General features: G+C 47.5%; 1 protein-coding gene across 8 annotated transcripts in view; it reads left to right on the top strand.

Moving 5' to 3' along the window:
• LATS2 (large tumor suppressor kinase 2) overlaps positions 1-23,260 on the top strand; it is an 82,459-nt gene that overhangs the window by 46,696 nt on the left and 12,503 nt on the right. For all 8 annotated transcript variants that reach the window (XR_002828432.1, XR_002828431.1, XM_006085509.3 and 5 more), the window contains exons 3-4: positions 16,774-16,906; positions 18,232-19,520. Coding sequence is in view for 6 of the 8 variants with exons in the window: in XM_006085509.3 (XP_006085571.1) it covers positions 16,774-16,906; positions 18,232-19,520 (1,422 nt within the window). In the remaining 2 variants the exon portion in view is untranslated. The remainder of the gene's footprint in view (positions 1-16,773; positions 16,907-18,231; positions 19,521-23,260) is intronic.

Below are 23,260 nucleotides of genomic sequence, written 5' to 3'. Positions count from 1 at the left end.
GTTACTTCAGGTGTTCCATGAAGTTTTATAAATGAGAGGTTTTCTGGCCAATTTCTTACTGTGAAATTAACAAACCAGTTGCCTGCTGTAGGTATAGAGAATGCTTGACTTTTACTTGAGGTCACATAAGAGGCTGCTTTCAGTGTCTTAGTATTTGCGGCAGAATGGTGATGTTTCCAGGGTGTAGGATGAGGGTGAAATGAGAAGGAAGATTTCCCTCCCATTTTTAAAGGAATGAAATGGTATAAAAAGGGAAATGGAGCTTTTACAAACTGCTGGTTATAGAAAATAAATTGCACAATTGCCTGAATTCTATTTTAACATACACCTAAGAAAGTTTTAAAAATTGGCCATTAATGAAGCCATAGATATTTTGGTTGTCATCTTATTTTATTTTATTTTTGTTGTTGTTAATCCTCACCCAAGGATATTTTTCCATTGATTTTTAGAGAGAGTGGAAGGGAGAGGGAAAGACAAAGAGAAACATCGATGTGAGAGAAACACATTGGTTGCTTCCTGCACGAGCCCTGACCAGGGCCTGGGCTAGGGAGGAGCCTGCAACTAAGGTATGTGCCCTTGACTGAATTGAACTCGGGACTCTTTGGTCTGCAGGCTCTGCTGAACCCAACCAGCTAGGGCAGTCATCTTTTAAATATATATGTACATATATATATTTTTATTGATTTCAGAGTGGAAGGGAGAGGGAGAGAGAGGGAAACATCAGTGGTGAGAGAGAATCATGGCTGCCTCCTGCACGCCCCTTACTGGGAATCGAGCCCACAACCCAGGCTTGTGCCCTAACTGGGAATCAAACCATGACCTCATGGTTCATAGGTCAACACTCAACCACTGAGCCACACCAGCTGGGCACTTGTCTTCTTATTATAGAAGTTTGGGAGTAAGTTTTGTCTGGGTTTTAGGTGAGTTAATATATGCATTACTATACGGACTGCTAGTTATGTTAGATTGTCGTAAGGATGTATGGGTGTTAACTTTCAACATACCTCAGAAATTGTGAATAAGCGGGTGAGATATCCGACCCCTGCCAGACTCCTGTCCTCACTGACTCTGAAACATGTGGCCTCTTCTAGGACAGGATCCTGGCAGGAACAACAAACCCCACCCAGCATGAGAAGCAGCTTCTGCCAGCCTCAGTCAGTCTTCGAGCTGCCTATGCCTTTATCTCTTCAGCCAGCCTGGACTAACTGCCAGCAGCTGGTATCCAAACTCCTCAGAGTGAGGGATTTGATGCTGGAAGGAGAGTAAAGATGTGTTAATAAACCATTTTTGCCAAAGTGCAGGAGAGCTGACCCTTGGAACAACAAGATGTAAACTGCATGGTTCACTTATACATGAGTTTTCTTCAATAAATACTGAGAGTGTATTTTCTCTTCCTTACAATTTTCTTAGTAACACTTTCTTTTCTCTAGCTTACCTTATTGTAAGAATACAGTCTATTATACATATAACTTACAACATATGTTGTTAATCAGTGTTTCAGTAAGGTTTCTGGTCAACCATAATCTATTAGTTTACATTTTGGGGGAGTCAGAGTTGTATGTGGATTTTGACTGCATGGGGGAGTCAGCACCTCTAACTGCCACGTGTTCAAAGGTTAACTGTAAACTCTCAGTCATCATTCGAATATTATTGGACCAAGAGAGTTATACAGTTTTACCTGTCATTGATTCAGCACATAAAGGTGCCTGCTGTGTATCAGGCACGGTGTTAGGGTCAAGACATTCAATAATGAACATAAGAGACCTGACAGACCCTCAAGGAGTTTATAACCAGCCAACAAATGCATTTTCAATATCTTTTTTCAAAACTAACGTAATTATCATAAAATAGACTTCTTGTAATAATTTAGATTGCCTAGCGGGGAAAAAAAAAGAATGTTATGTGTCATTAGTGAATTTCTGAGAAAGGAGTTTTATTTAGTTGAATCTGTAAAATTAAACCATTCAACAAATATTTTTTTAAAGTACTATGGTCCTTTCCTTGGCCCTGTGATGTTTATTTGTGTTGCTCAAATTGGACTTTAAGGCTGATAGCAGCAGCGCTGACTGCAAAAACAGATTTTTTCAGTTGAATAAAATCAGCAAAACTCTGAATTCGCTGGCTGACAGCCTTCCGGATTTGGACTGCCATTTCCACACACCTTCTCAGCATCTCCACCATCTGAATGAGTTTATTGCAAGACCTTCCCAGGTGTGATTTTCAAGTATACATCAAGCACATCCTTTCCATTCAGACATACTCCCTTCACCCCAGTTTTTTAGGGAAGGTCATGCTTATCAAAATTCCAGTATTCTGTTAAGCCAGAACAACGTGCATGGGCGGGGGCGGGGGGAGGGGGGGGGTCTTTCAGGTTTGTTCAACCTGATTGTGTTATTGTTTTCTCTGGCTGGTGTGTCTCAGTATTGGAATCTGTTTCCATCAGATCACTCAGCCTGAGAGCATAGCTAATTGTCCTCTGTGGTCTCTCATATGTGAGGGAACAAATAAGAAGGAAGGCTGCTGGATCCCGCACACAAACCTCACATTGTCCTGTTCTTGTTTGTAGAATCATTTTCTTTTACCCTCTTTTTCTAAATTATTTAGCACTTTAATTCCACTTATTTCAATTTAATGACCTACACAAGTTTAATGGGAGGACAAGAAAAAGGACATTCCAACATGAACATAAAAGGGACTCAAGTAAATCAGAACTCTGTGTGGGCCTTGAGACAAAGGTCTGGACTTTTATCACTTCAGCCTTATTAGTAAGCCTTTCAGACAAGCCTGCCTTTGTCTTTTCTGTCTACTTTAGATATCATCGTAGAAGCCTGGGCTCATCCCATGAATTTTGGAATTCACAAACACTGATCCTTGCTCTTTTTTGTTGTTAACCCTTGCCCGAGGATATTTTTTTTCATTGATTTGTTTTTGTTTTTTTAGAGAGAGAGAGTTGAGGGCCGGGGGGGAGAGAGAGAGAGAAAGAGAGAGACATTGATGTGAGAGAGACACATCAATTGGTTGCCTCCCTCATGGATCAAATCTAAAACCCAGGTACGTACCCTTGACCGAGAATTGAACCCTTGACCCTTTGGTCTGTGGGCCGACGCTCTAACCACTAAGACAAATCAATCAGGCTCCGTTTCTAAAAGGCACTGAACTCCCTTTTCACCGTGATATCACATAAGAGCTATGATGACACATTAAGCAGAATAATGGGATAGTAATTTGGTGTGGCTAGTGCACACATATAAGCTGAATACTATGCGGTACTTGTTTTTGCGACCCACACTTGTATGTTTGTTTTTATAATAGTATATTATAAACATCTCCCCAAATTTTATTTTCTAGCACATTGTTTTGTTTTATTAAAATATGTTTTTATTGATTTCAGAGAGGAAGGAAGAGGGAGAGAGAGATAGAAACATCAATGATGAGAGAGAATCATTGATCGGCTGCTTCTGCACTCCCCCCACCGGGGATTGAGCCGGAAACCTGGACATGTGCCCTGACTGGGAATTGAACTGTGACCTCCTGGTTCATAGATCTATGTCTAGCACATTGTTTTTAAACAGTGTTGTATTCCACTGAATGGCTGATAGACCTTAGTTTTTTGGGGGACACTTGGGTTGTTTGCAGTTTTTTACTCAAAAGTCACACCCACATAGGTATACCAGTACATTTAATTAAATGTTTAATAGCCTGACATGACTTCAGGGCCAGAAAGAGTAAGTACTGTTTAAGACCAGAAGATTTGACAACAGAAGATTTGAACCAATTGCAAGAGGGATTTCTGGATAGTTGCCTGAGAGGGAAGGTGGGGAGACAGGAGCAGGTGCAAAGGAAAAAGGTCTCCAGGAGGCTGAATTAGACATGAAATGTGCTGTTCCTGCTTTCTGAGAGCTTCAGGGTGCTGGGGAGACTGAGTTGTGAAGGGGCTGTGCTTTCAGATATGTGCTCACTCATTAGTTCATTGCCTGGAGCCTGATCCGGCAGCTCCGATTTGCCTGGCACATTGGGCACAGACATAAATATGACTCATTTCTGGCCCAGAGAACCTATAGGACAGTATTAGGATTGTGAAGAAAGAGTATGGTCCGTGGGACGAACAGAATTAGAGCTTTGGTATTACTATTAAATATGTTTGGTGCTCATTGATGATAATGTTATATTTCAACATTTATAAAAGTAGAGAGAAAAATGGAGCATGTTTTTTCCCCCACATTTATTTCAGAGACTTTCAAAAGAAATATTGTGTTACACACAGAGCTGAGCTCATTCAGTCTCCCTTGCTCTCCAGAGGCAGCTACTAGCCTAGGTTAATTTTCTCATTCCCATTTATATTTTACTAGTGGCCCAGTGCATCAATTCATACACATTGAAAGGAAATTAATTAGAAGAAATATTTTAATATCACTATTCGCCCTTTCTCTATAATAGTAGTGTCAACCAAATTCACGATCAACAATGACAGATCGAAACACACGTGTGTGATTTGCGCCAGCGCGAGCTTTATATGTATCATGCATGCACAAGTCAACTTAGCCTTTTATAAATATAGAATAAACTTGCTTAATTAGACCTGCTTTCTGATTTAGCTAAACTTTTCCCAGCCCAGTGAAGCACGCCAACTTCTCTTTCAGGTAATTGTCAGAAACACAGCAGTAAGTATCAACACAAAGCAGATTATTATTGTAGATCATGCAGGGAGAACAAAGGACAAAATATTTAACTGCAGCAATCTTGGACTATATTCTGTGCAGTGAGAAAACCTGAAGTAATTTTCAAGGTCCACCATTTCTTATTTTCAGTTGGGTCAAGTTTCTAAATCTCTGTTTTCTGGCTAATGAAAAGAAAATAGGATTCCACTGAGTCTCCTATCTACCTACTCCAGGATTTCTGTGAGGATCAAATGAGATGAGGCACGGGAAAACCCTTCAAAGAAATTTGGTTAAAGTGTGAAATGTTTGCACCTGGTTATAAAGCAAGTCTTGTTCCTGGGCTCAAGAAACTTCAGGGAGGTTAGTCGTTGCTGGGGAGAGGAAGCTGGGCGTTGCTACGTGACGTCATTACCCGGCACCCACAGTGACCGTTTTGGGCTGGGCTGCACTGTGGGTTGCATTTTGTGCCATGGGGTCTCAGCAGCATTGGCTGCAATTTGGTGGGGTGTCTCTCCGGGGTGGTGGCGGGGCCTGTGTCCCACTTGGGGGAAGCCGAGTGTTGCTTTGTGGGCTCCAGGTCCACAGTGCCGTTTCTCTGTGTGCGTCATGGCAGCTCCTGCATTGAGTGTCTGCACCCTGGTGGTCAGTGCATATCATAGTGACCGGTCAGATTGTTGGACACTTAGCATATTAGCCTTTTATATATATAGATATTTTTACTACAGAAGCATAGTACAAGCAAGCTACAGTATTATTACACGTCTTTGTTTTTAAATGTATCTTTTATTTCAGAGAGGAAGAGAGAGATAGAAACATCAATGATGAGAGAGAATCATTAATTGGCTGCCTCCTACATGCCCTGTACTGGGGATCGAGCCCACAACCTGGGCATGTGCCCTAACTGGGAATCGAACCGTGAGCTCCTGGTTCATAGGTGAACACTCAACCACTGAGGCGCACTGACCTTTTAGAGTGGCCAGTCATTCAGTGCGGCCCACGTGATGGATTAAAGTTGGGGGGCCCACAGGGGCCATAAAGGACAACACTGTGTAGGTGGGCCCTGGGAAAGGGGGTTCCAACCAATTTCAGAAAGGCCAGGATGAGAGAAGGTGCCCCTGATTCAGGCATTAGCAGAGTAGGGGGTTTATGTGTATGTTTGACGCACTTTTGCTGAGATTTCATTTTCTGGATATAGACATAATACAGACTTATTATAGAAGATTTGGAAAATGTAAGAAAAGTGTGAAGAATATAAAATTCACATCTGATCCTACCTACTACAGAGATGATGGCAGTGTTAACATCTCAGGTTGTTTCCTTTACTGCATATTTAATTATATGTCCTCATCAATAATGATAATTTTTCTCGAATTGTGAAGTTTTGTGAGGTGGTTCAGTTGGGAGCACTGGGGGCACTGAGAGTTGTTGGTGACAGTTACTGGCATGGAGAATCCTGGTGATGGAACCACAGGGTCTTGATTCTCTTCACATTGAATAGATATTGGTGCCCTTATTTATAAACCCATGATCAGTCTCTCTTCTCCCCATCTTTCGCATGCACCCACCTACACCCACATAACATACAGACTCTGACCCCTCTGAAGGCCTGGCCCACGCCCCATCCCCTGCACAGGAAAGCTTCCTGGCCCTGCCAAGCACTGTAGAGGGTCTTCACATGCCTGGGCTCACTCCTAAGAAATGACATTGAAAACTTTCTCCTTCCTAAGAAAAATTGGGGGCAGAGAGAGGATGTTTGTCATCTGAATTTGGTAAAAGATATTCTTGCCCTATTGGGCAGAGCAAGAATTTAAATGGAGCATTCTACTTATTAAGTATATTAAAATGAGCACACAGGGGTTTTTTTAACCTAAGAAAATTTATATCACTATTGGCAGTGCATGGCCTGAGATTTCACTCTTAGAAACATAGAATTTAAAAGAAAATTTTACCAGTGTGACTCAGTTGGGCGACATTTCATGCACTGAAAGGTTGCCAGTTCAATTCCCAGTTAGGGCATGCCCGGGTTTCAGGCTCGATCCCTGGTAGAGGGACTGCAGGAGGCAGCCAATCGGTGTTTTGCTCTCACGTTGATTTTTCTCTCTTCCTCTCCCTTTTTCTCTCTCTCTCTAAAAAAAAAGAAAATTTCAACTGGTCTTCACAACCAAGTCTTTAACTGAACAATTGGATGTTAAAAGTAGTGTTGAAAAATACAAACTGTTACAGAGATTCTGACTGAGCCTTTAGTGATGAGAATTAAAAGTTAACCCCCAGTAAGTATCCCCTTCAAAGTTTTACTGTTACTTTTCCTGAAAAAACAAACAAACAAAAAAACACCATAAAATGTAACTAATAGCCAGGGAATTTCAATTTTCACCTCCATCTTTCCTAACTAAAATATACATTTTAATAAATTGTTTAATAAAGTATATTATGTCTTTCAAGGGTACAGAGTAAAAGTAGCAGGTTCCTGTCATCCTTCTTAGATGAGCCTCTGGCTTTCTATATCTTCCCATTCACTTGATACTATATATATATATATATATATATATATATATATATATATATATATATATATATATAAAACCCTAATATGCAAATAGACCTAACGGCGGAACAACCTAATGACCAGTCACTATGACATGCGCTGACCACTACGGGGCATGCGTGGAACATGGCGGGCATCAGCAGCAGGTGGCAGAGTGCAGAACATGGTGGGCATCGCCACGGCGGGATGGTGGAACAGGTGAGCGGGGGTGCCAGACCAATGTGGGGTGCCAGTCGCTGTTATCAGGGTCAGCCTCTGGTGGTTACTGAAAATTCTTTGCTCCTGTGTGCCACGGTACTGCCGGGCTCTTGCACCTGCTGCTGGCCCTGGCCCTGCTTGCACCTGTTGCCGGGGGCCAGCAGCCGCCTCTCACACCCGCTGCCAGTGACGACCCTGCTCACACCTGCAGCTGGCACTGGAGCCACTGCTCGCACCCACTGCCGGTGCCCGGCGCTGGTCCTGAACTCTTGGCACCGTCGGCGAGTGCAAGTGGCAATTGCTGGCCCCGATTGCCCCTGAGGGCTACTCCACCTCCCCCTTTTCCTGAGGGGCAATTATGGCAGCATCCGGAGCTCACACCTGCTGGCACCGGCCCCAATTGCTCTGCGCCATCAGCGGGTGTGAGATGGGCTGGTGTCAGCGCATGGGAGTGGCAGGAGCGGGGCTGTTGGCAGACGGGACTGGGGGCTCGGTGGGGGTGTGGGGATAGGCGGGGGCTCGGAGGATGGGCCAAGACCCGTCCCTATGCCCACTGCAGCCTCGCGGCCCACAGTTCCTTTTCAAGGTGCACGAATTCGTGCACTGGGCCTTTAGTTTTTAAATAAGCACATGAGAGAGCTCTGTGTGATCTGCACCCAACATGTCCCTTTGATGTGTTAGCCCCATTGTCCCCAACAGAGTGAGATAGGCAATAGGGAGGGCTGCAGGAAACAGGAAAACAAAACAGCCCCTTAGTTAAAAAGCAAAGGAGAAAGTTTGGGGTCTGGGACAGAGCTTGTCAGGGTAAGGTGAGCCCGGGTGTGATTTCAGGTGAGGGGTCTTCATGGCAGAGCTTATAGGCAGCATTATCTGTAAGAGAGGGCAGTCAGTCTTCCTACAATCAGTTGACGCAGTCTCAAGAGCCAGGTTGTTCCAGAGTCCCATTCAATGTTTCAACATTGATGACTCTGGTTTGCCTTTGGGCCACCAGTCATGGCACAGGTGGTCCCTCCAAAATTCAATCTCTTTGCCGCTCATGATTGAGGTGCAGACAATCTTCACAGAGCTGACCCACACTCGCTTGCCCTTTTTGAGGATATACACAGCAGACATCAGGAACCAGGGTTGGACACTGCTGCCTTCGATGTTCACGTGTATACCTGATGATCTGCTCACCAATGACATTTCCCTGCCTGATTACAGACCATTGGCCTGTCACCTTTCTTGCTATGACTTTTCTTCCTCAAGCATCACAGGCTGAAGAAGAAACTGAATTCTTTCCTTTATGAAGACCTTTTTCCTCTGAATGTACAGTTCCCAGCAGGAGTGTGAATTAAAGTTCCAAATCCATCCCCTTCTTCATTCACTCCTGACCACTAACAAACACTCCTCCAGGCACCAGAGATAAGGGCAGGGGGCCTTCTGTTTTATCTTTAGTATCTTATCTCCATCCCTGACAGAGACAGCATTGGAAGTTCAGAACTGAGTTTGCAGACGGCCCCCGAGCTTGGCAAGCCCCTCTTTCTGGTCACTTTTCCTGACTCTCAACCTTCTTTGAAAGGGTGAGAAAGCCACACTTAAGTCTGGAATCAGTACAGTCCAGACCAGCCTGAGCCCTGCACAACTTGGAGCAAAGAAGGCTGGCTTTGGGCTTCTTAGCATCTGTCCAGTTTAGACCACACTCTGTCAAGGTCATCTGTGTTCTTTCCAAGTTTGCTCTATCTACTGTTTTTGCCTATTTACCAGAAACTGATGAGCTACCTTCTGAATTCTGCCTCCCCTAGACCCACCTTCTACCCAGAGTCCTTTAGCTCATTCTTTGAAAGCGTGTGTCTCTCTAAATGTAATATTAGGTTTTCTTTTGTGTTGGGAAAACATGGACCTCTACCTACTTGTGATGTCAAATCCTCAGAAGTGCAGTGAGGCTGAAATTCCAAGGCTTGCCGGGTCCCTCTTTCCAGCCACTTAGGGATCCCGGAGTGACAATGGAAGCAGCTAGGCCTCTTGAAGGCTGGGCTCAGGACAGGCACAGTATCACTTCTGCTCACGTTCTATTGGAGCAAGTCTCAGGCGATCCAAGATTCAGGGAAGGAGAGACAGATGCTGCATCCCAGTGGGAGCTGCAGCCCGTGCAGACGGAGATGGAGTCATCATTCATTGTTGGACACAGTTAGGGACACAGGAATAGAAATACAGGATTCAGAACCCCTGAAACTGTGTGTGTGTGTGTGTGTGTGTGTGTGTAAACTAATAGGAATTTCATGTATTAAGTTTTAGTACAGATCTGTCTGTCATACCTCTGTTCACCTATCTTGATAGTGGCAAAAGTAAAATCTCTAAAATTTTGGCAATCCTCGAAATCATGGAATTTTAGAGTACACAGAAACTTTAGGGTTACCTTGTGAAATCATGCCCTGCATTGACTCAACTGTGATGGGGAGAATTTTTATTGTCTGCCAACAATTATGTAACAAGATAGTATAACCAGTTTTATTAATTTGGGAATTTGACATGCATCAGTATTCTAATTATCTTATTACTTTTTTAACAAAAAGAAATAGTTGCATATTACAACATAAAATTAAGTCAGTTTTTAATTTCTCACTTAGAGGCCCGGTGCACAAAATTCGTGCACGGGGGGTGTGTCCCTCAGCCCAGCCTGCACCCTCTCCAATCTGGGATCCCTCTCACAATCCAGGACTGCTGGCTCCCAACTGCTCGCCTGCCTGCCTGCCTGCCTGCCCCTAACTGCTTCTGCCTGCCAGCATGATCACCCCCTAACCACTCCCCTGCCAGCCTGATCAATGCCTAACTGTTCCCCTGCTGGCCCGATTGCCCCTAACTGCCCTCCCCTGCCAGCCTTGTCACCCCCAACTGCCCTCCCCTGCAGGATTGGTCCCCCCCCAACTGCCCTCCCCTGCAGGCCTGGTCGCCCCCAACTGCCCTCCTCTACTGGCCATCTTTGACCACATGGGGGCGGCCATCTTGTGTGTTGGAGTGATGGTCAATTTGCATATTACCCCTTTATTATATAGGATGTTTTAATCAAAACTTGTTGATATAATTAACTTGTACATAGTTACGATGCTAAGAGACATAGCATTTTATACATAAACATTTTTTTGTGTTTACATTATTGAAAGTTGCACATTTTGTTCATGTGTCGAGAGCACTAGTAGATGCTTAGGAAATGTTTGTCAAGTAAAACAACTGTGGGCATAAAAGTAATTTTATGGATGCACTGAGTGTAATCTAGGGAATACATTTATTATAATTATCATGATTATTCTGTCATTGGATATTGAAGCTCTTCCCAACTCCTGCTCACCCCTTCTATTTGAGGTGCTGATTTATTATGCCTAATTCTGAAGACATCTTGATACAAATTGTCTTTCAAATATAATTATCTTAAATTAGCCTGAAAATAAATTTCAAGAAGTGAAATTATTTGTTTGTTTGTTTATGTTAATTCTCACCTGAGGATATTTCTCCATTGACTTTCAGAGAGAGTGGAGAGGGAGAGACAGAGAAACGTCGATGGGAGAGAGACACACCAATTGGTTGCCTTCCACAGGAGGATCCAGCCTGCAACCAAGAGGCACATGCCCTTGACTGGAATCGAATCTGGGACCCTTCAGTCCAAGGGCCCACACTCTGTCCACTGAGTCAAACCAGCTAGGGCAAGAAGTGAAATTATTAAATCAGGGTACAGATTTAATAACTTTTGATACTTATTAACATATTCACCGCAAAGGAGTTTTAGGTTTATATTGGCACCAAAAATATATGACTGTGAAGTTTCATCAGCCCATTATCTTTTTGTTTATTAATATATTTTTATTGATTTCAGAGAGGAAGAGAGAGGGAAAGAAAGAAATATCAATGATGAGAGAGAATCATCTATCAGCTGCCTCCAGCACACCACCTACTAGGGACTGAGCCTGCAACCCGGGCATATACCCCGACCGGGAATCAAACTGTGGCCTTCTGGTTCATAGGTCGATGCTCAACCACTGAGCCATGCCAGCCAGGCTAGCCCATTTATCTTTAAATTATTTTATTTTGGTGCTAACAATAGTTATAAAATGCTGTTTTATTAGTGTTTCTTTGATCATTGGCAAGGTTGAAAATCTTTCATGTTTGAGACCAAATTTCTTCTTAATAACCTATATATGTTACGCTTAAAAAATATTTCCCCACACAAGTGCTAAGTGGTTACCCTACCCCAGGCCACTTGCTGTGTAATACTTTCAGGTGTGGGTGCTGTGGCTTCATCCAGCAGGCCTTCACGGGGCCACCACCAGAGGTGGAAGTCACTGTAGTTGCACATCGGTGAAGTAGTGATTAATCTTCTTCTCATGTACGCACATTTACAATTCAAAGGTAACTTCTTTTTTCTTTCACTATATTTTTCCACTATTTTTTGAGCACATACAAAACAAAGAAGCCTTAAGAAGTTGCATTCCCTTTGGGAAATACATAAAATACAGAGAGTGGTGGGAGCTGGGCCCACCCAGTTGACCAGTGGTTCCCACACATTCCACCCAAGGCCCATGTTTCTGATTAGGGCTTGACAGTTGAGGCAGTGTTCCACTGTTTCTAAAAGAACTGGAAGCATTCCATCCAGGGAATGAAATGCAGCAGCAAACCTTGTGAGAGCATCTGGGCTTTGCTTTATTCATCGCCCAGACACCTTTCCTTGCGGAATTGTAACTTGTATGTAAACCCCTTCAGAAATCCCGTGCTTTCTAGTTCTTTAGGCTTCATCTCTGTCCTCAAGAAATTAGTTTTGAATGAGATTTATTTTGTTGTTGTTGTTTTTTAATTGATTTCATAGTGGAGAACCATTGTTTGACTGCCTCTTGCACACCCCCTACTGGGGGATTGAGCCTGCAACCCAGGCATGTGCCCTGACCGGGAATCGAGCCCGTGAACTCCTGGTTCATAGGCCGACTCTCAACTACTGAGCCACCATTGCTGGGCTTGGATGAGATTTCTTTTTAAGGTGAAGAAGAGGAATATCACCCAATTGAAAAGTTGACTGTGCTGTCTTCTTTTTCCTTGGCAAGCTGAGGATGTGCCTGTTTATTTTAGGGCACAGTGTCTGAGGCCCTCAGAAGCTGCTGAAACTATTACCCCAGGATAGCAGCAGTGCTCAAATGGCTGCCAGGTCTCAGCCTCTTCGGTGAGCCAGAGCTGGAGACTTTTCCTCCCCTTGAAGTTGAACGTGAATTGCTGGTGTATGTGAGAAAAACCGTGAGGCAGGCAGGCAGACACACAGGAGGCCTACATAGACCCAACAAGGCCAGAGTTGTTCATTTATAATTTTCTAGCCAAAATTTATAATTGAATTACAGTGTAGGGATATAACTTTGCTAACGTTTAGAAAATGCTTTCCTACCAGAAAGAGGTGGGAGAGGATCTCCAGAGGAAATTCTTTTCTTCATATATCATAATTTTTCACTGAAAAACAATTTAAATTGCTGTCAGTCCTGTGTTAATGCTGGAAAACAGTTGAGCTATATGGAATATTTGAACCTTACTTCTGTCTTCCTATGAGTTATGAGTCATAAATTGTAGGAGCATGATGGAGTGTGCCTCAGCTCCACTGAGGGTGACAGTTCAGGAGAGTGAAGGCAGGTGAGCTCATACCTAGTCAGACCACAGCCTTTCCATGAGACCGAGGCAGAGCATGTGGGAGAGGCCACGCTGCATCTGGGTGCTTCAGGAGCCAAAGAACAGCATAGCTGACCACCTGTCCTCTTCTGTTGCCTGGCAGGTTTCCTGCTCTGCAGGTTGCAGGTTGGTGGCCAGGTCTTTTGGGGCCTGTGACAGCTGGAGAGCTGGTCACTGGTCAAGGTCACCGTGAGGGAGTTTCCCTGAAGTGCAGAATTGGGACAATCTTGGGTGCCCTAGAAACAATATGTGTAATGGTACCCCCACTATACTCCCAGACCTGTGCCAGGAGGGGCAGCTGGCCTTGGAGAGGCCTTCTAGGCACCTGGATGCTGGCATGCTGGCACCTGGGAATACCTGAGGTGCTAGCTGCACCCCCTCACTCTGCGCCTCTCCTCCAAAAGGGTTTGAAGTCACGTCTCTCAGTGACACTCGAACCTGCTGGTTTGGTATCTGAGGACTGGAGTCACAGAGCCTAGTTGTCATTCAGCCACCCACAGGAAGCAGGCTCTGTTGTTTGATAGTATCAGGCCTGGGGTCGTGAACAGTCACGGCAGACTGGGAAATGGGCTGCATGTTCCTGGTGAATTTGGGTGTGGTTTTGCATTTCCTTTGGCTTTGACAGCACAGCTGTGTGCATGATATAGTAACATCTCCAGACAGTTCTTATAGAATCTACATTAGTTCAGTAAGGGACAGTGTGACAGACAGATATGGGGCAACTCTGGTTACAGTGTTAACTGATAAATGAGCTGGCTCATTCAAGGGGTGAGGTGTTATGACTTGGAACATTCCTGTGAATATAAGTCATTCTTTGTGGTCTCTTAGTGTTGATGTTTCTTGGTTAAGTTCCTAGGTTTGTAGCACAATAATCATACAAGTCTTGTAGTTGGAGTGCCCAGTAAATAGGGAGAGATTGGAATATGTGCACATTTAACTTGGTCAATCCCTTAACATGTGGCAGGTTCTGGAGCAATGAACAAGCCTGGCAGTTCACCTTGAATGAGACAGGAGCTGGTGGCCAAGTTGCAGACAAAGCAGGTTGAACAGTTCCTGCTGATTGAAGGGCTATGGTCAAGGTCCTTTCCTAATGGCACACTTTTAAAAAATTTTTGTTGTTATTGATTTCAGAAAGGAAGGGAAAGGGAGAGAGAGAGAAACATCAATGAAAAGAGAAAATCATTGATCGGCTGCCTCCTGCACGCCCCACACCGGGGATCAAGGCTGCAACCCAGGCATGTGCCCTGACTGGGAATAAACCATGACCTCCTGGTTCATAGGTCGATGCTCTGAGCCACGCTGGCCGTGCCTAATGGCACACTTTTAAACGAGCACAAAAAGCTCCAAGGTGACACTGATAAGCGGCAGTCTCACCTCACATCCTTCTCCAAGCTGTGGAGACTCCTTTGCCGATAGGACCTCATTGCATAACAGCTGTGAGGTAGGGAACCTGAGTCTCATCTCCCACCTTCAGGTGAGGAGGCACTGAAGTGTCCACTTTCTGAACTCTGCTCCCTCACAGCAGCTCTTCCAGATTTCAAACATGTGCCCTTTCTGTTGATCCAAGAGCACTTATAAAATACAGCTCTGTCCTTATGCCATCTCCCAATCTGTCTTGTAAGCTGTCACTTCACATTCTTCCTCCCTGACATCGCCTCTCCAGGCCTTTGATCTTAGGATGTCTTTCCTGGCCCTTCCCTGACCCCTCTCTGCCCACCCCACCCCCATCATCCTGCAGTGTTGTACACTTGCACCACTAAGAACAGAGGAACAAGTTATAGCCAAGTATGGCTTATGTGTTTTGTCCTGCTCAGTTGGAATGTTGCCATAAAGAGCAAATTTGATTTTAATGATATAATCAAGTGGATATTAAATACTTAAGTTGTTCAAGTCACAGTGGTAGGTGGGTGAATACAGCCATGAATGACAGGGAGTTTCAGGCCAACTTCTCCCAGTGCTTAAGGAGGAGACAGTCTGACAAAGGTTACAGGCATGTAATGCCTGTCCTGGGGCAGCAGGAACACGGGCCTGGTCGGTCTGAGTTAGCCTCCTAGTTAGGAAGGAGGGATGTCTGGGACAGTGGCTCTGTCTGCCTAGTGGACTTTTGTAAACACAGCCACTCTCTTCCTGCAGCAAAACAGCCTGAGCCTCCATCTCGTTGTGCTGGGGTCCCTCCACATCCTCACCTCTCCCTTCTCCCGGCCTTATTTTCAGGAGTGCTCTCCCACCCTTGTGCCCTCAGACACCCTCTCATCTCCTGTCATCGCCCCCCTCTTCCAAATTTTCAGTTTCCTTCTCCCTGTTTGCCCGCCCCTCGACCTTCAAAACAGCACATCCCTTTATTCTGCCTCTGCCTGCTCCACTCCTGCCTCCAGTAGGCCAGGTTCTGTGGTCATCCTCCCCTCTCCCCATCTTTTCTCTTGGTCCACAGCTCTGCAGAGTGAACTCCAGGGTCCGTGGTCCACAGCCCTCACTGCTCTGTTCCCTTTTTGTTTCCTGTCTGCTCCAGCTGCCTGCTTGATCTCCCCCATCTGACAGAGCTTCTCTGCCCCAGATTGATCTTCTCATTGACCTATGTTCCTCTTAGAAAGCTTCTGCAACTGCCCTCAAATAGGGGCAAAACTCTGGGGTCAGCTGCCCAGACAATGGTCCCTCTTTGCTGCCTCCTCAAAGCCCATCTTCCCATTAGGCCCCCTTCCTCACTGTACCATCTGCCAAAAATACCTTTTTTCTGCTAGGCTCCCCGTCTGCCCAAATTGTCCTTGAAGAGCCATCTCTTCCATGAGCAGTCTCTGGTACCCACTCCCTTGATGGGAAGAGTCTGATTCCTCTGACCCTTCTACCTGTATTTCCCCGTGGTGGCTACTAGTGTCTGTCTTGTAGTTATCCCACAGCAATTCTGTTCTCTGCTGCCCATGGGTCTGTGGGCTCCTTTCCTTCTCACACTGGACCAGAGCCCTAAGCACAAGTCCATGACTGCTGTAGACAGCACAGGGCATTGTAAACAGTGGGCATTCAGGAAGTTTTTAATAAATGATTTTTTGGCAGCCCTCCCATTCTCTCAGAGGAGATCACCTGATTCCAACCACAGCATTGCAGATGCCCCTCTCCCATAGTCAGCCTGGGGGTAAGCTAGGTCACAGCAAGCTTCTCTGACTTCCACCATTCTTCACTGTTTTAGGTTTAGGCTTATCCCCAATCTCAAAGTTTTCTGAGAAACAGAATTTAAGATTCTTTCAGGTCCACCATCAAAATTCCTGTATGTCTTGACACGTGCTAAACAGTCTATGGCAGCCGTGGGCAAACTACGGCCCGAGGGCCAGATCAGGCCCCTTTGAAATGAATAAAACTAAAAAAAAAAAAAAAAAGACCGTACCCTTTTATGTAATGATGTTTACTTTGAATTTATATTAGTTCACACAAACACTCCATCCATGCTTTTGTTCCGGCCCTCCGGTCCAGTTTAAGAACCCATTGTGGCCCTCGAGTCAAAAAGTTTGCCCACCCCTGGTCTATGGTTTAGTACAGGTTAGACTCTTGTCATCAGGCACCTAAGGACATGTAACCAACTGTCACCATTCTGAGATTTGTCTGCGGCACCCCCACCGTCAAAGGGAGATGAATGTCACAACAGTCAGGAGCTGGGCGGGAATGGAAGTCGCTGGTGGCTTTGAGATGACCATGAGCTTCCTGCAGGAGATGGCGGGCCGGGCGCTAAAGCAGACGGGCAGCAGGAGCATTGAAGCTGCCCTGGACTACATCAGCAAGATGGGCTACCTGGACCCAAGGAAGGAGCAGATTGTGCGAGTCATCAAGCAGACCTCCCCAGGTGAGCTGAGACCTGTGACCTGTGAGTGAAGATGGTTTGTGATTTAAAAACACAAAAGGCGGGGAGGGGCGCGCAGGAAATGGTTAACCAAAGAACATACTAATATATACATCTATGCATAGCCTATGGACACAGACAATAGTGTGGTGAAGGCCTGGGGAGGGGGCGGGAGTGGGGTGGAGGGTGTCAATGGGGTTAAAAGGGGGACATCTGTAATACTTTCAACAATAAAGATAAATTAAAAAAAAAAACACACACACAAAAGGGAGGTCCAGTGTGGCCTTGATCAGCAGATTACCTCTGGGCACATTGCCAATTGTCTGTAATGGGTGAGCCTGTCCTGCTCTGACATTTGGGCCCTGAAAGAAGGGCTGCAGGGGGGAGGGTGGGCAGCGGAGAGCAGCAGTAGATCGTGGGACCTACCTGGGTGCCTCCCATCTGAAATAACCTGTGGTACTTCCTATGGGGGAGGGGGGAGTACTTGTTTTGTTTTATAAAAGATTAAAAAAGTCATTGGGTATTAAAATTAGGCAGAGTGAGAATAAAAATGTTCTTTTTACTTTCTCTTAGGCCTGTGGAGGGGTCTTTCAAAAGGGAGGCTTATTTCATTGATTCTAAAACACTGTTTCTCATACTGTGAGAGCTGCTGCCCAGTGGCAGAGGGTGGTGGTGCTGGGGAGGCCAGAGGCTCCAGAGCAGACACTTTGGAGCAAACACAGCTTCTCTGGCTGTCAGTGATAGTCCTCTTCCAGGATGGAGCAGATGGGACAGTTTTCTGGTGCCTGAGACCCCTGAGTGTGGTAGGGACTCATGATATTTAGCAAAGGAGTTTCCCCTATTTTGTAGAGTGATAATTGTACAGGCTTTGTAAGCTGTATCTTTGCTGTTAAGAGGACACAAACTGTGTTTTCTTCTTGACAGAATGAGTTTCCTTACACAGTGCCCTGCTGGCTGTCCATATCAAGGTGCTTAGCCTCTCTGGTCTTGTCTCAGAGCACAGCTTCCAGGGAACCGACCCAGGGCCATGCTCTATGGGGATTTTCTTCTGCATTGGCCTTTGGTATTTATTCAGTGGTACAGGAAACAGCAGTGTTTCGCTATAACTTCTGCCTGATGTGGTGGCTGTGGAGGGTCTTGGCTTTGCCAGGGGTTCCTGTGAGGGCTCTCTGTGGGCAAGGCAGACCTTTGATTCAGGGGCAGCCTGGATCTGCCCCAGCAGAGCTCGGCCTTGCCCAAGTGCCTTCATTCATGGAAGAGCCTGAAAGTGCCAGAAGCCGCTGGACAGACCTCTCTAATGCCACTTCTGTTCTTTCTTTCCTCTGCAGGAAAAGGCTTGGCATCCACCTCTGTGCCACGGAGGCCAAGCTTTGAAGGAGGGGGAGATCCCTGCCCCCCCTACCATTCGATGAGCGGGGCCTACGAGAGTAGTGGTGTACTGGAGGAGGTGCCCCGACAGTACATGGACTTTCTCTTTGCCAGTGTCAGTCCCCACAGCACGCTTGGTGGCCTCCAGCACCAGTCCAAGGGCTACTCTGCAAGTTTGGAGACTGCCGGGATGAACTTCCCTGTGGCCGGGCCTGAGGGCCAAGGCGTCCTGCTGCAGAGCCCACACTACAGGCCACACCTGCTGGTGCCCGGGGCACCCCTGGGCTACGGCGTCCAGCGCAGTCCTTCCTTTCAGAACAAGGTGCCACCGGACACTGCAGGGTATGCCAGTCTGGCTGCCAAGGGCCCGGCTGGACAGCCAGGGGCCGGCCACCCCTTCCCAGTGGTGGGGGCCACAGCAGGTTTATACATGTCGCATCCACACCACAAACAGGCCCCGCAGGTGCATGTGATGGCACCGCCGCAGAGCCTGCTGGCCCCCTCCAGGAACAGCCTCAATGTGGACCTGTACGAGGCCAGCAGCACCCCCGTCCAGTCGTGGCCGGTGCCCACGCTGGCCCGGCGAGACTCTATGCAAAAGCAGGCGCTAGGGCTGGAGGGCTCTGTGCCCAGCAGAAGCAGCTCCTTCAGCAACCACCAGCAGCCTGTGGCCGCGGCTTCCCCCAACACCATCACAGCAGTGACAGCGGCCCACATTCTGCACCCAGTGAAGAGCGTTCGTGTGCTCCGGCCAGAGCCACAGACGGCTGTGGGGCCCTCCCATCCAGCTTGGGTGCCCGCGCCCACTCCAGGGCCTGAGGGGCCCGGTTCCACTGACGAGCAGCCTCCACCCTTGGTGGGTGTGGGCCCCTACCCTCGGGATGTGGATGTGAGGTGCCCGCCCCCACCCTACCCCAAGCACCTGCTGCGGGGTGCTGTCGAGCAGGTGGACATGGACTGCCTGTGTGCGGGGGTGGAGCAGCGGCTGTGGGGTACCCCCTCTGAGCCCCCCAACAGGGGCCACAAAGGTGCCAAGGCAGACCGAGCTGGGAAGGATAAGAAGCTGATCCAGACCTCTCCCGTTCCAGTTCGCAAAAATAGCCATGATGAGGAAAAAAGAGAGTCTCGAATCAAGAGCTACTCACCCTATGCATTCAAGTTCTTCATGGAACAGCACGTGGAAAATGTCATCAAGACCTACCAGCAGAAGGTCAACCGCAGGCTACAGCTGGAGCAAGAGATGGCCAGAGTAATTTCTCCTTTCAGTCTTCCTAAGCTCTTACCAGTAGAATCCCTTTTCTTTCTGTTTTATGCACCTTTGGTACCAACCAGTCATCCCCTGGCCCTGGTCTGGTTATGAGGGGAGGACTAGGAGAATTACAGGTGTTCCAGCCGCCCTTCCCCCTTCCCTGGATTGCAGGGATCAGCTATGACTGTACACCATGTGCCAATGGGAAAATTATCAAATGGGCTTTTATATGTTGTTATCATTAGCAAAGTTCATTAAGTTTTATTAACTAGTAACAAAATACTTTGGGAAGAGTAGAAACAAAGTTTGAGGTTTTACGAATTGAAATTGTGGGATTTATAAAGAAAAATATATCTAATAGGGATTCATTTATCCTTCCTTTAAGTCTATAATTAACAAGTAATGTTTTGTTTTGTTTAATATGTTTTTATTGATTTCAGAGAGGAAGGGAAAGGGAGAGAGAGATAGAAACATCAATGATGGCAGAGAATCATTAATAGGCTGCCTCCTGCACATACCCTACTGGGGATCAAGCCTGTAACCCAAGCATGTGCCCTGACCAGGAATCGAACCCTGATATCCTGGTTCACAGGTCAATGCTCAACCACTGAGCCACACTGGCCAGGCAGCAAGTAATGTTTTACTTGACACAAAACTGCTAAAGGAGGTAATTAATGAAACTATTTAAATTAAATGTTACAGTAAATTAAATCACATAAAGCAATAGTTTCAAGTTCTAAAACTAAAATTTGTACTCTTTATGCTCTCCCATTTTCATTGATTTTTTTATTTTATGTTTTTTCATTTTTCCTGGGCTTTTATTAAAATACTAGAGGGCCGGTGCATGAAATTCGTGCACAGGGGGGTGGGTCCTTCAGCCCGGCCTGCATCCTCTCCAATCCGGGACCCCTCAGGAAATGTCCAACTGCCGTTGTGGGATCAGGCCTAAACCAGCAGTCAGACATCCCTATCGCAATCGGGGACCACTGGCTCCTAACCCCTTGCCTGCCTGCCTGCCTGCCTGATCGCCCCTGACCACTCCACCTGCCTTCCTGATGCCCTCAACTGCTCCCCTGCCGGCCTGATCCCCCTAACTGCCTAACTGCTCTCCCCTGCTGGCCTGATTGCCCCTAACCGCCTCTGCCTCAGCCCCGCCACCATGGCTTTGCCCAGAAGGACATCCGGTCTAATTAGCATATTACCCTTTTATTAGTATAGACTAGAGGCCCGGTGCACAAAAATTTGTGCACTGGTGAGGGGTGGTATCCCTCAGCCCCACTTGTGCCCTCTCACAGTCTGGGACCCCTCAGGAGATAATGACCTGCTGGCTTAGTCCTGCTCCCGGGTGGCAGAGGGCAGGCCCAATCCCTAGGTGCCTTCCCCACAGCCCCTGGTCGGGCTCAGAGCAGGGCCGATTGGGGAGTTGGGGCACTGCCCCCTGTCATGCACAGAGCAGGGCGGATCAGGGGGTTGTGGCACCACCCCTGTCACATACAGAGCCAGCTGATCAGGGGGTTGGGGCGCTGCCCCCTGTCACGCACAGAGCAGGGCCCATCAGGGGGGTTGGGGCTCCGTACCCTGTCACACACAGAGCAGGGCTGATCAGGGGGTTGGGGCGCTGTCCCCTGTGATGCACAGAGTAGGGCGGATCAGGAGGCTGCGATGCCACCCTCAGTCACGCTCAGGGTAGGACCGATTGGGGAGTTGGGGCGCCGCCCCCTGTCACACTCAAGGCAAGTCGATGGGGAGGTTGCGGCGCCACCCCCTGTCACGCACAGAGCAGGGCGGATCAGGGGGTTGGGGCACTGCCCCCTGTCACACTCAGGGCAGGGCCGATGGGGAGGTTGTGGCTCCACCCCGTCACACACAGAGCAGGGCCCATGGGGGGGTTGAGGCACCACACCCTGTCACACACAGAGCAGGGCCGATCAGGGGGTTGGGGAGCTACCCCCTATCAGGCACAGAACAGGGCCGATCAGGAGGTTGGGGCGCCTTCCCCTATCACGAACAGAGCAGGGTGGATAGGGAGGTTGTGGCCCCACCCCCAGTCACACACAGAGCCGCAGGGCGATCAGGGGGTTTGGGCGCTGCCCCCTGTCACGCTGCTCCCGGTGATGGGAAGCGTCACTGCTCCGCTGATCCCGGTGCTGGGAGGCCTCGCGGCTCCGCTGATCCTGGGGCAGTGAGGCCTCGCTGCTCAGCTGATCCCGGTGCCGGGAGTCCTCGTGGCTCCGCTGATCCCGGGTTCGGGAGGCCTCGCGGCTCCGCTGATCCCGGTGCTGGGAGGCATATTACCCTTTTACTATATAGGATAGAGGCCTGGTGCTCGGGTGAGGGCAGGCTGGTTTGCCCTGAAGGGTGTCCTGGATTAGGGTGGGGGTCCCGCTTGGGTGCCTGGCCAGCCTGGGTGAGGGGCTGGTGGCTGTTTGCAGCTGGTCACACCCCCTTCAGGGTGGGGGTCCCCACTGGGGTGCCTGGCCAGCCTGGATGAGGGGATGATGGCTGTTTGCAGCTGGTCACACCCCCTTCAGGGTGGGGGTCCCCACTGGGGTGCCTGGCCAGTCTGGGTGAGGGGCTGAGAGCCGTTTTCAGGCTGGCGGGTGACTGAAGCTCCCAACCTCTCTTTTATTTCTTTTTTCTTTTTTATTCTGGGATTTCTTTACCTTCTATGGCTGCCATTGGAGCTGAGAGCCGGCTTTAGCTCAGACCTCGGCTGCTGAAAGCAGGTTTCTGGCCTTTGTTTACCTTCTGTATTTGAAACAATGTTGTGGTCCTGCTGGCTGAAGCCCAGCTGACTGAAAGCAGGTTTCTGGGGTTTTGTTTAGCTTCTATATTTGTAACAATGTTTCTTAGAGAGCAGCTGAGAGGCCGGCAAGGCAGGCGGGGAATGTTGGCTTCCTCCGTCACTGGAGCAAGCAAGCCTCCCTGTTCACGTCAGCTGCCTGGCTGCTGGCCGCCATCTTGGTTGGCAGTTAATTTGCATATCGCCCTGATTAGCCAATGGGAAGGGTAGCGGAGGTACGTCTAATTACCATGTTTCTCTATTATATTAGTATAGATTAGGTTGCTGCCCAGCCGGTGTGGCTCAGTGGTTGAACATCAATCTAGGAACTAGGAAGTTAGGGTTCAATTCCCAGTCAGGGCACATGCCTGGGTTGCAGGCTTGATCCCCAGTAGGGGGTGTGCAGGAGGCAGTCAGTCAATGATTCTCTGTCATCATTGATGTTTCTATCTCTCTCCCTCTCCCTTCCTCTCTGAAATCAATCAAATATATATATCCTATATCAGTGATGGCGAACCTTTTGAGCTCAGCATGTCAGCATTTTGAAAAACCCTAACTTAACTCTGGTGCCGTGTCACATATAGAAGTTTTTTGATATTTGCAACCATAGTAAAACAAAGATTTATATTTTTGATATTTATTTTATATATTTAAATGCCATTTAACAAAGAAAAATCAACCAAAAAAATGAGTTCACGTGTCACCTCTGACATGCGTGTCGTAGGTTTGCCATCACCATCCTATATAATAAAACCCTAATGTGCAAATCGACTGAATGGCAGAATGACTAGTCGCTATGATGCACACTGACCACCAGGGGACAGACATTCAATGCAGGAGCTGCCCCCTGGTGGTCAGTGCGCTCCCATGGGGGGTAGGGGGGTGGGCGCCACTCAGCCAGAAGCTGGGCTCACAGCTGGCTAGCGCAGTGGCAGGTGGGTGGTAAGGAGCAAGGGGT

Source organism: Myotis lucifugus, unplaced genomic scaffold (assembly GCF_000147115.1).
Source record: "Myotis lucifugus unplaced genomic scaffold, Myoluc2.0 scaffold_19, whole genome shotgun sequence".
Taxonomy (NCBI): domain Eukaryota; kingdom Metazoa; phylum Chordata; class Mammalia; order Chiroptera; family Vespertilionidae; genus Myotis; species Myotis lucifugus.
Note: the sequence above shows the minus strand (reverse complement) of the source record. Positions and strands in the feature narration are given on the sequence as shown.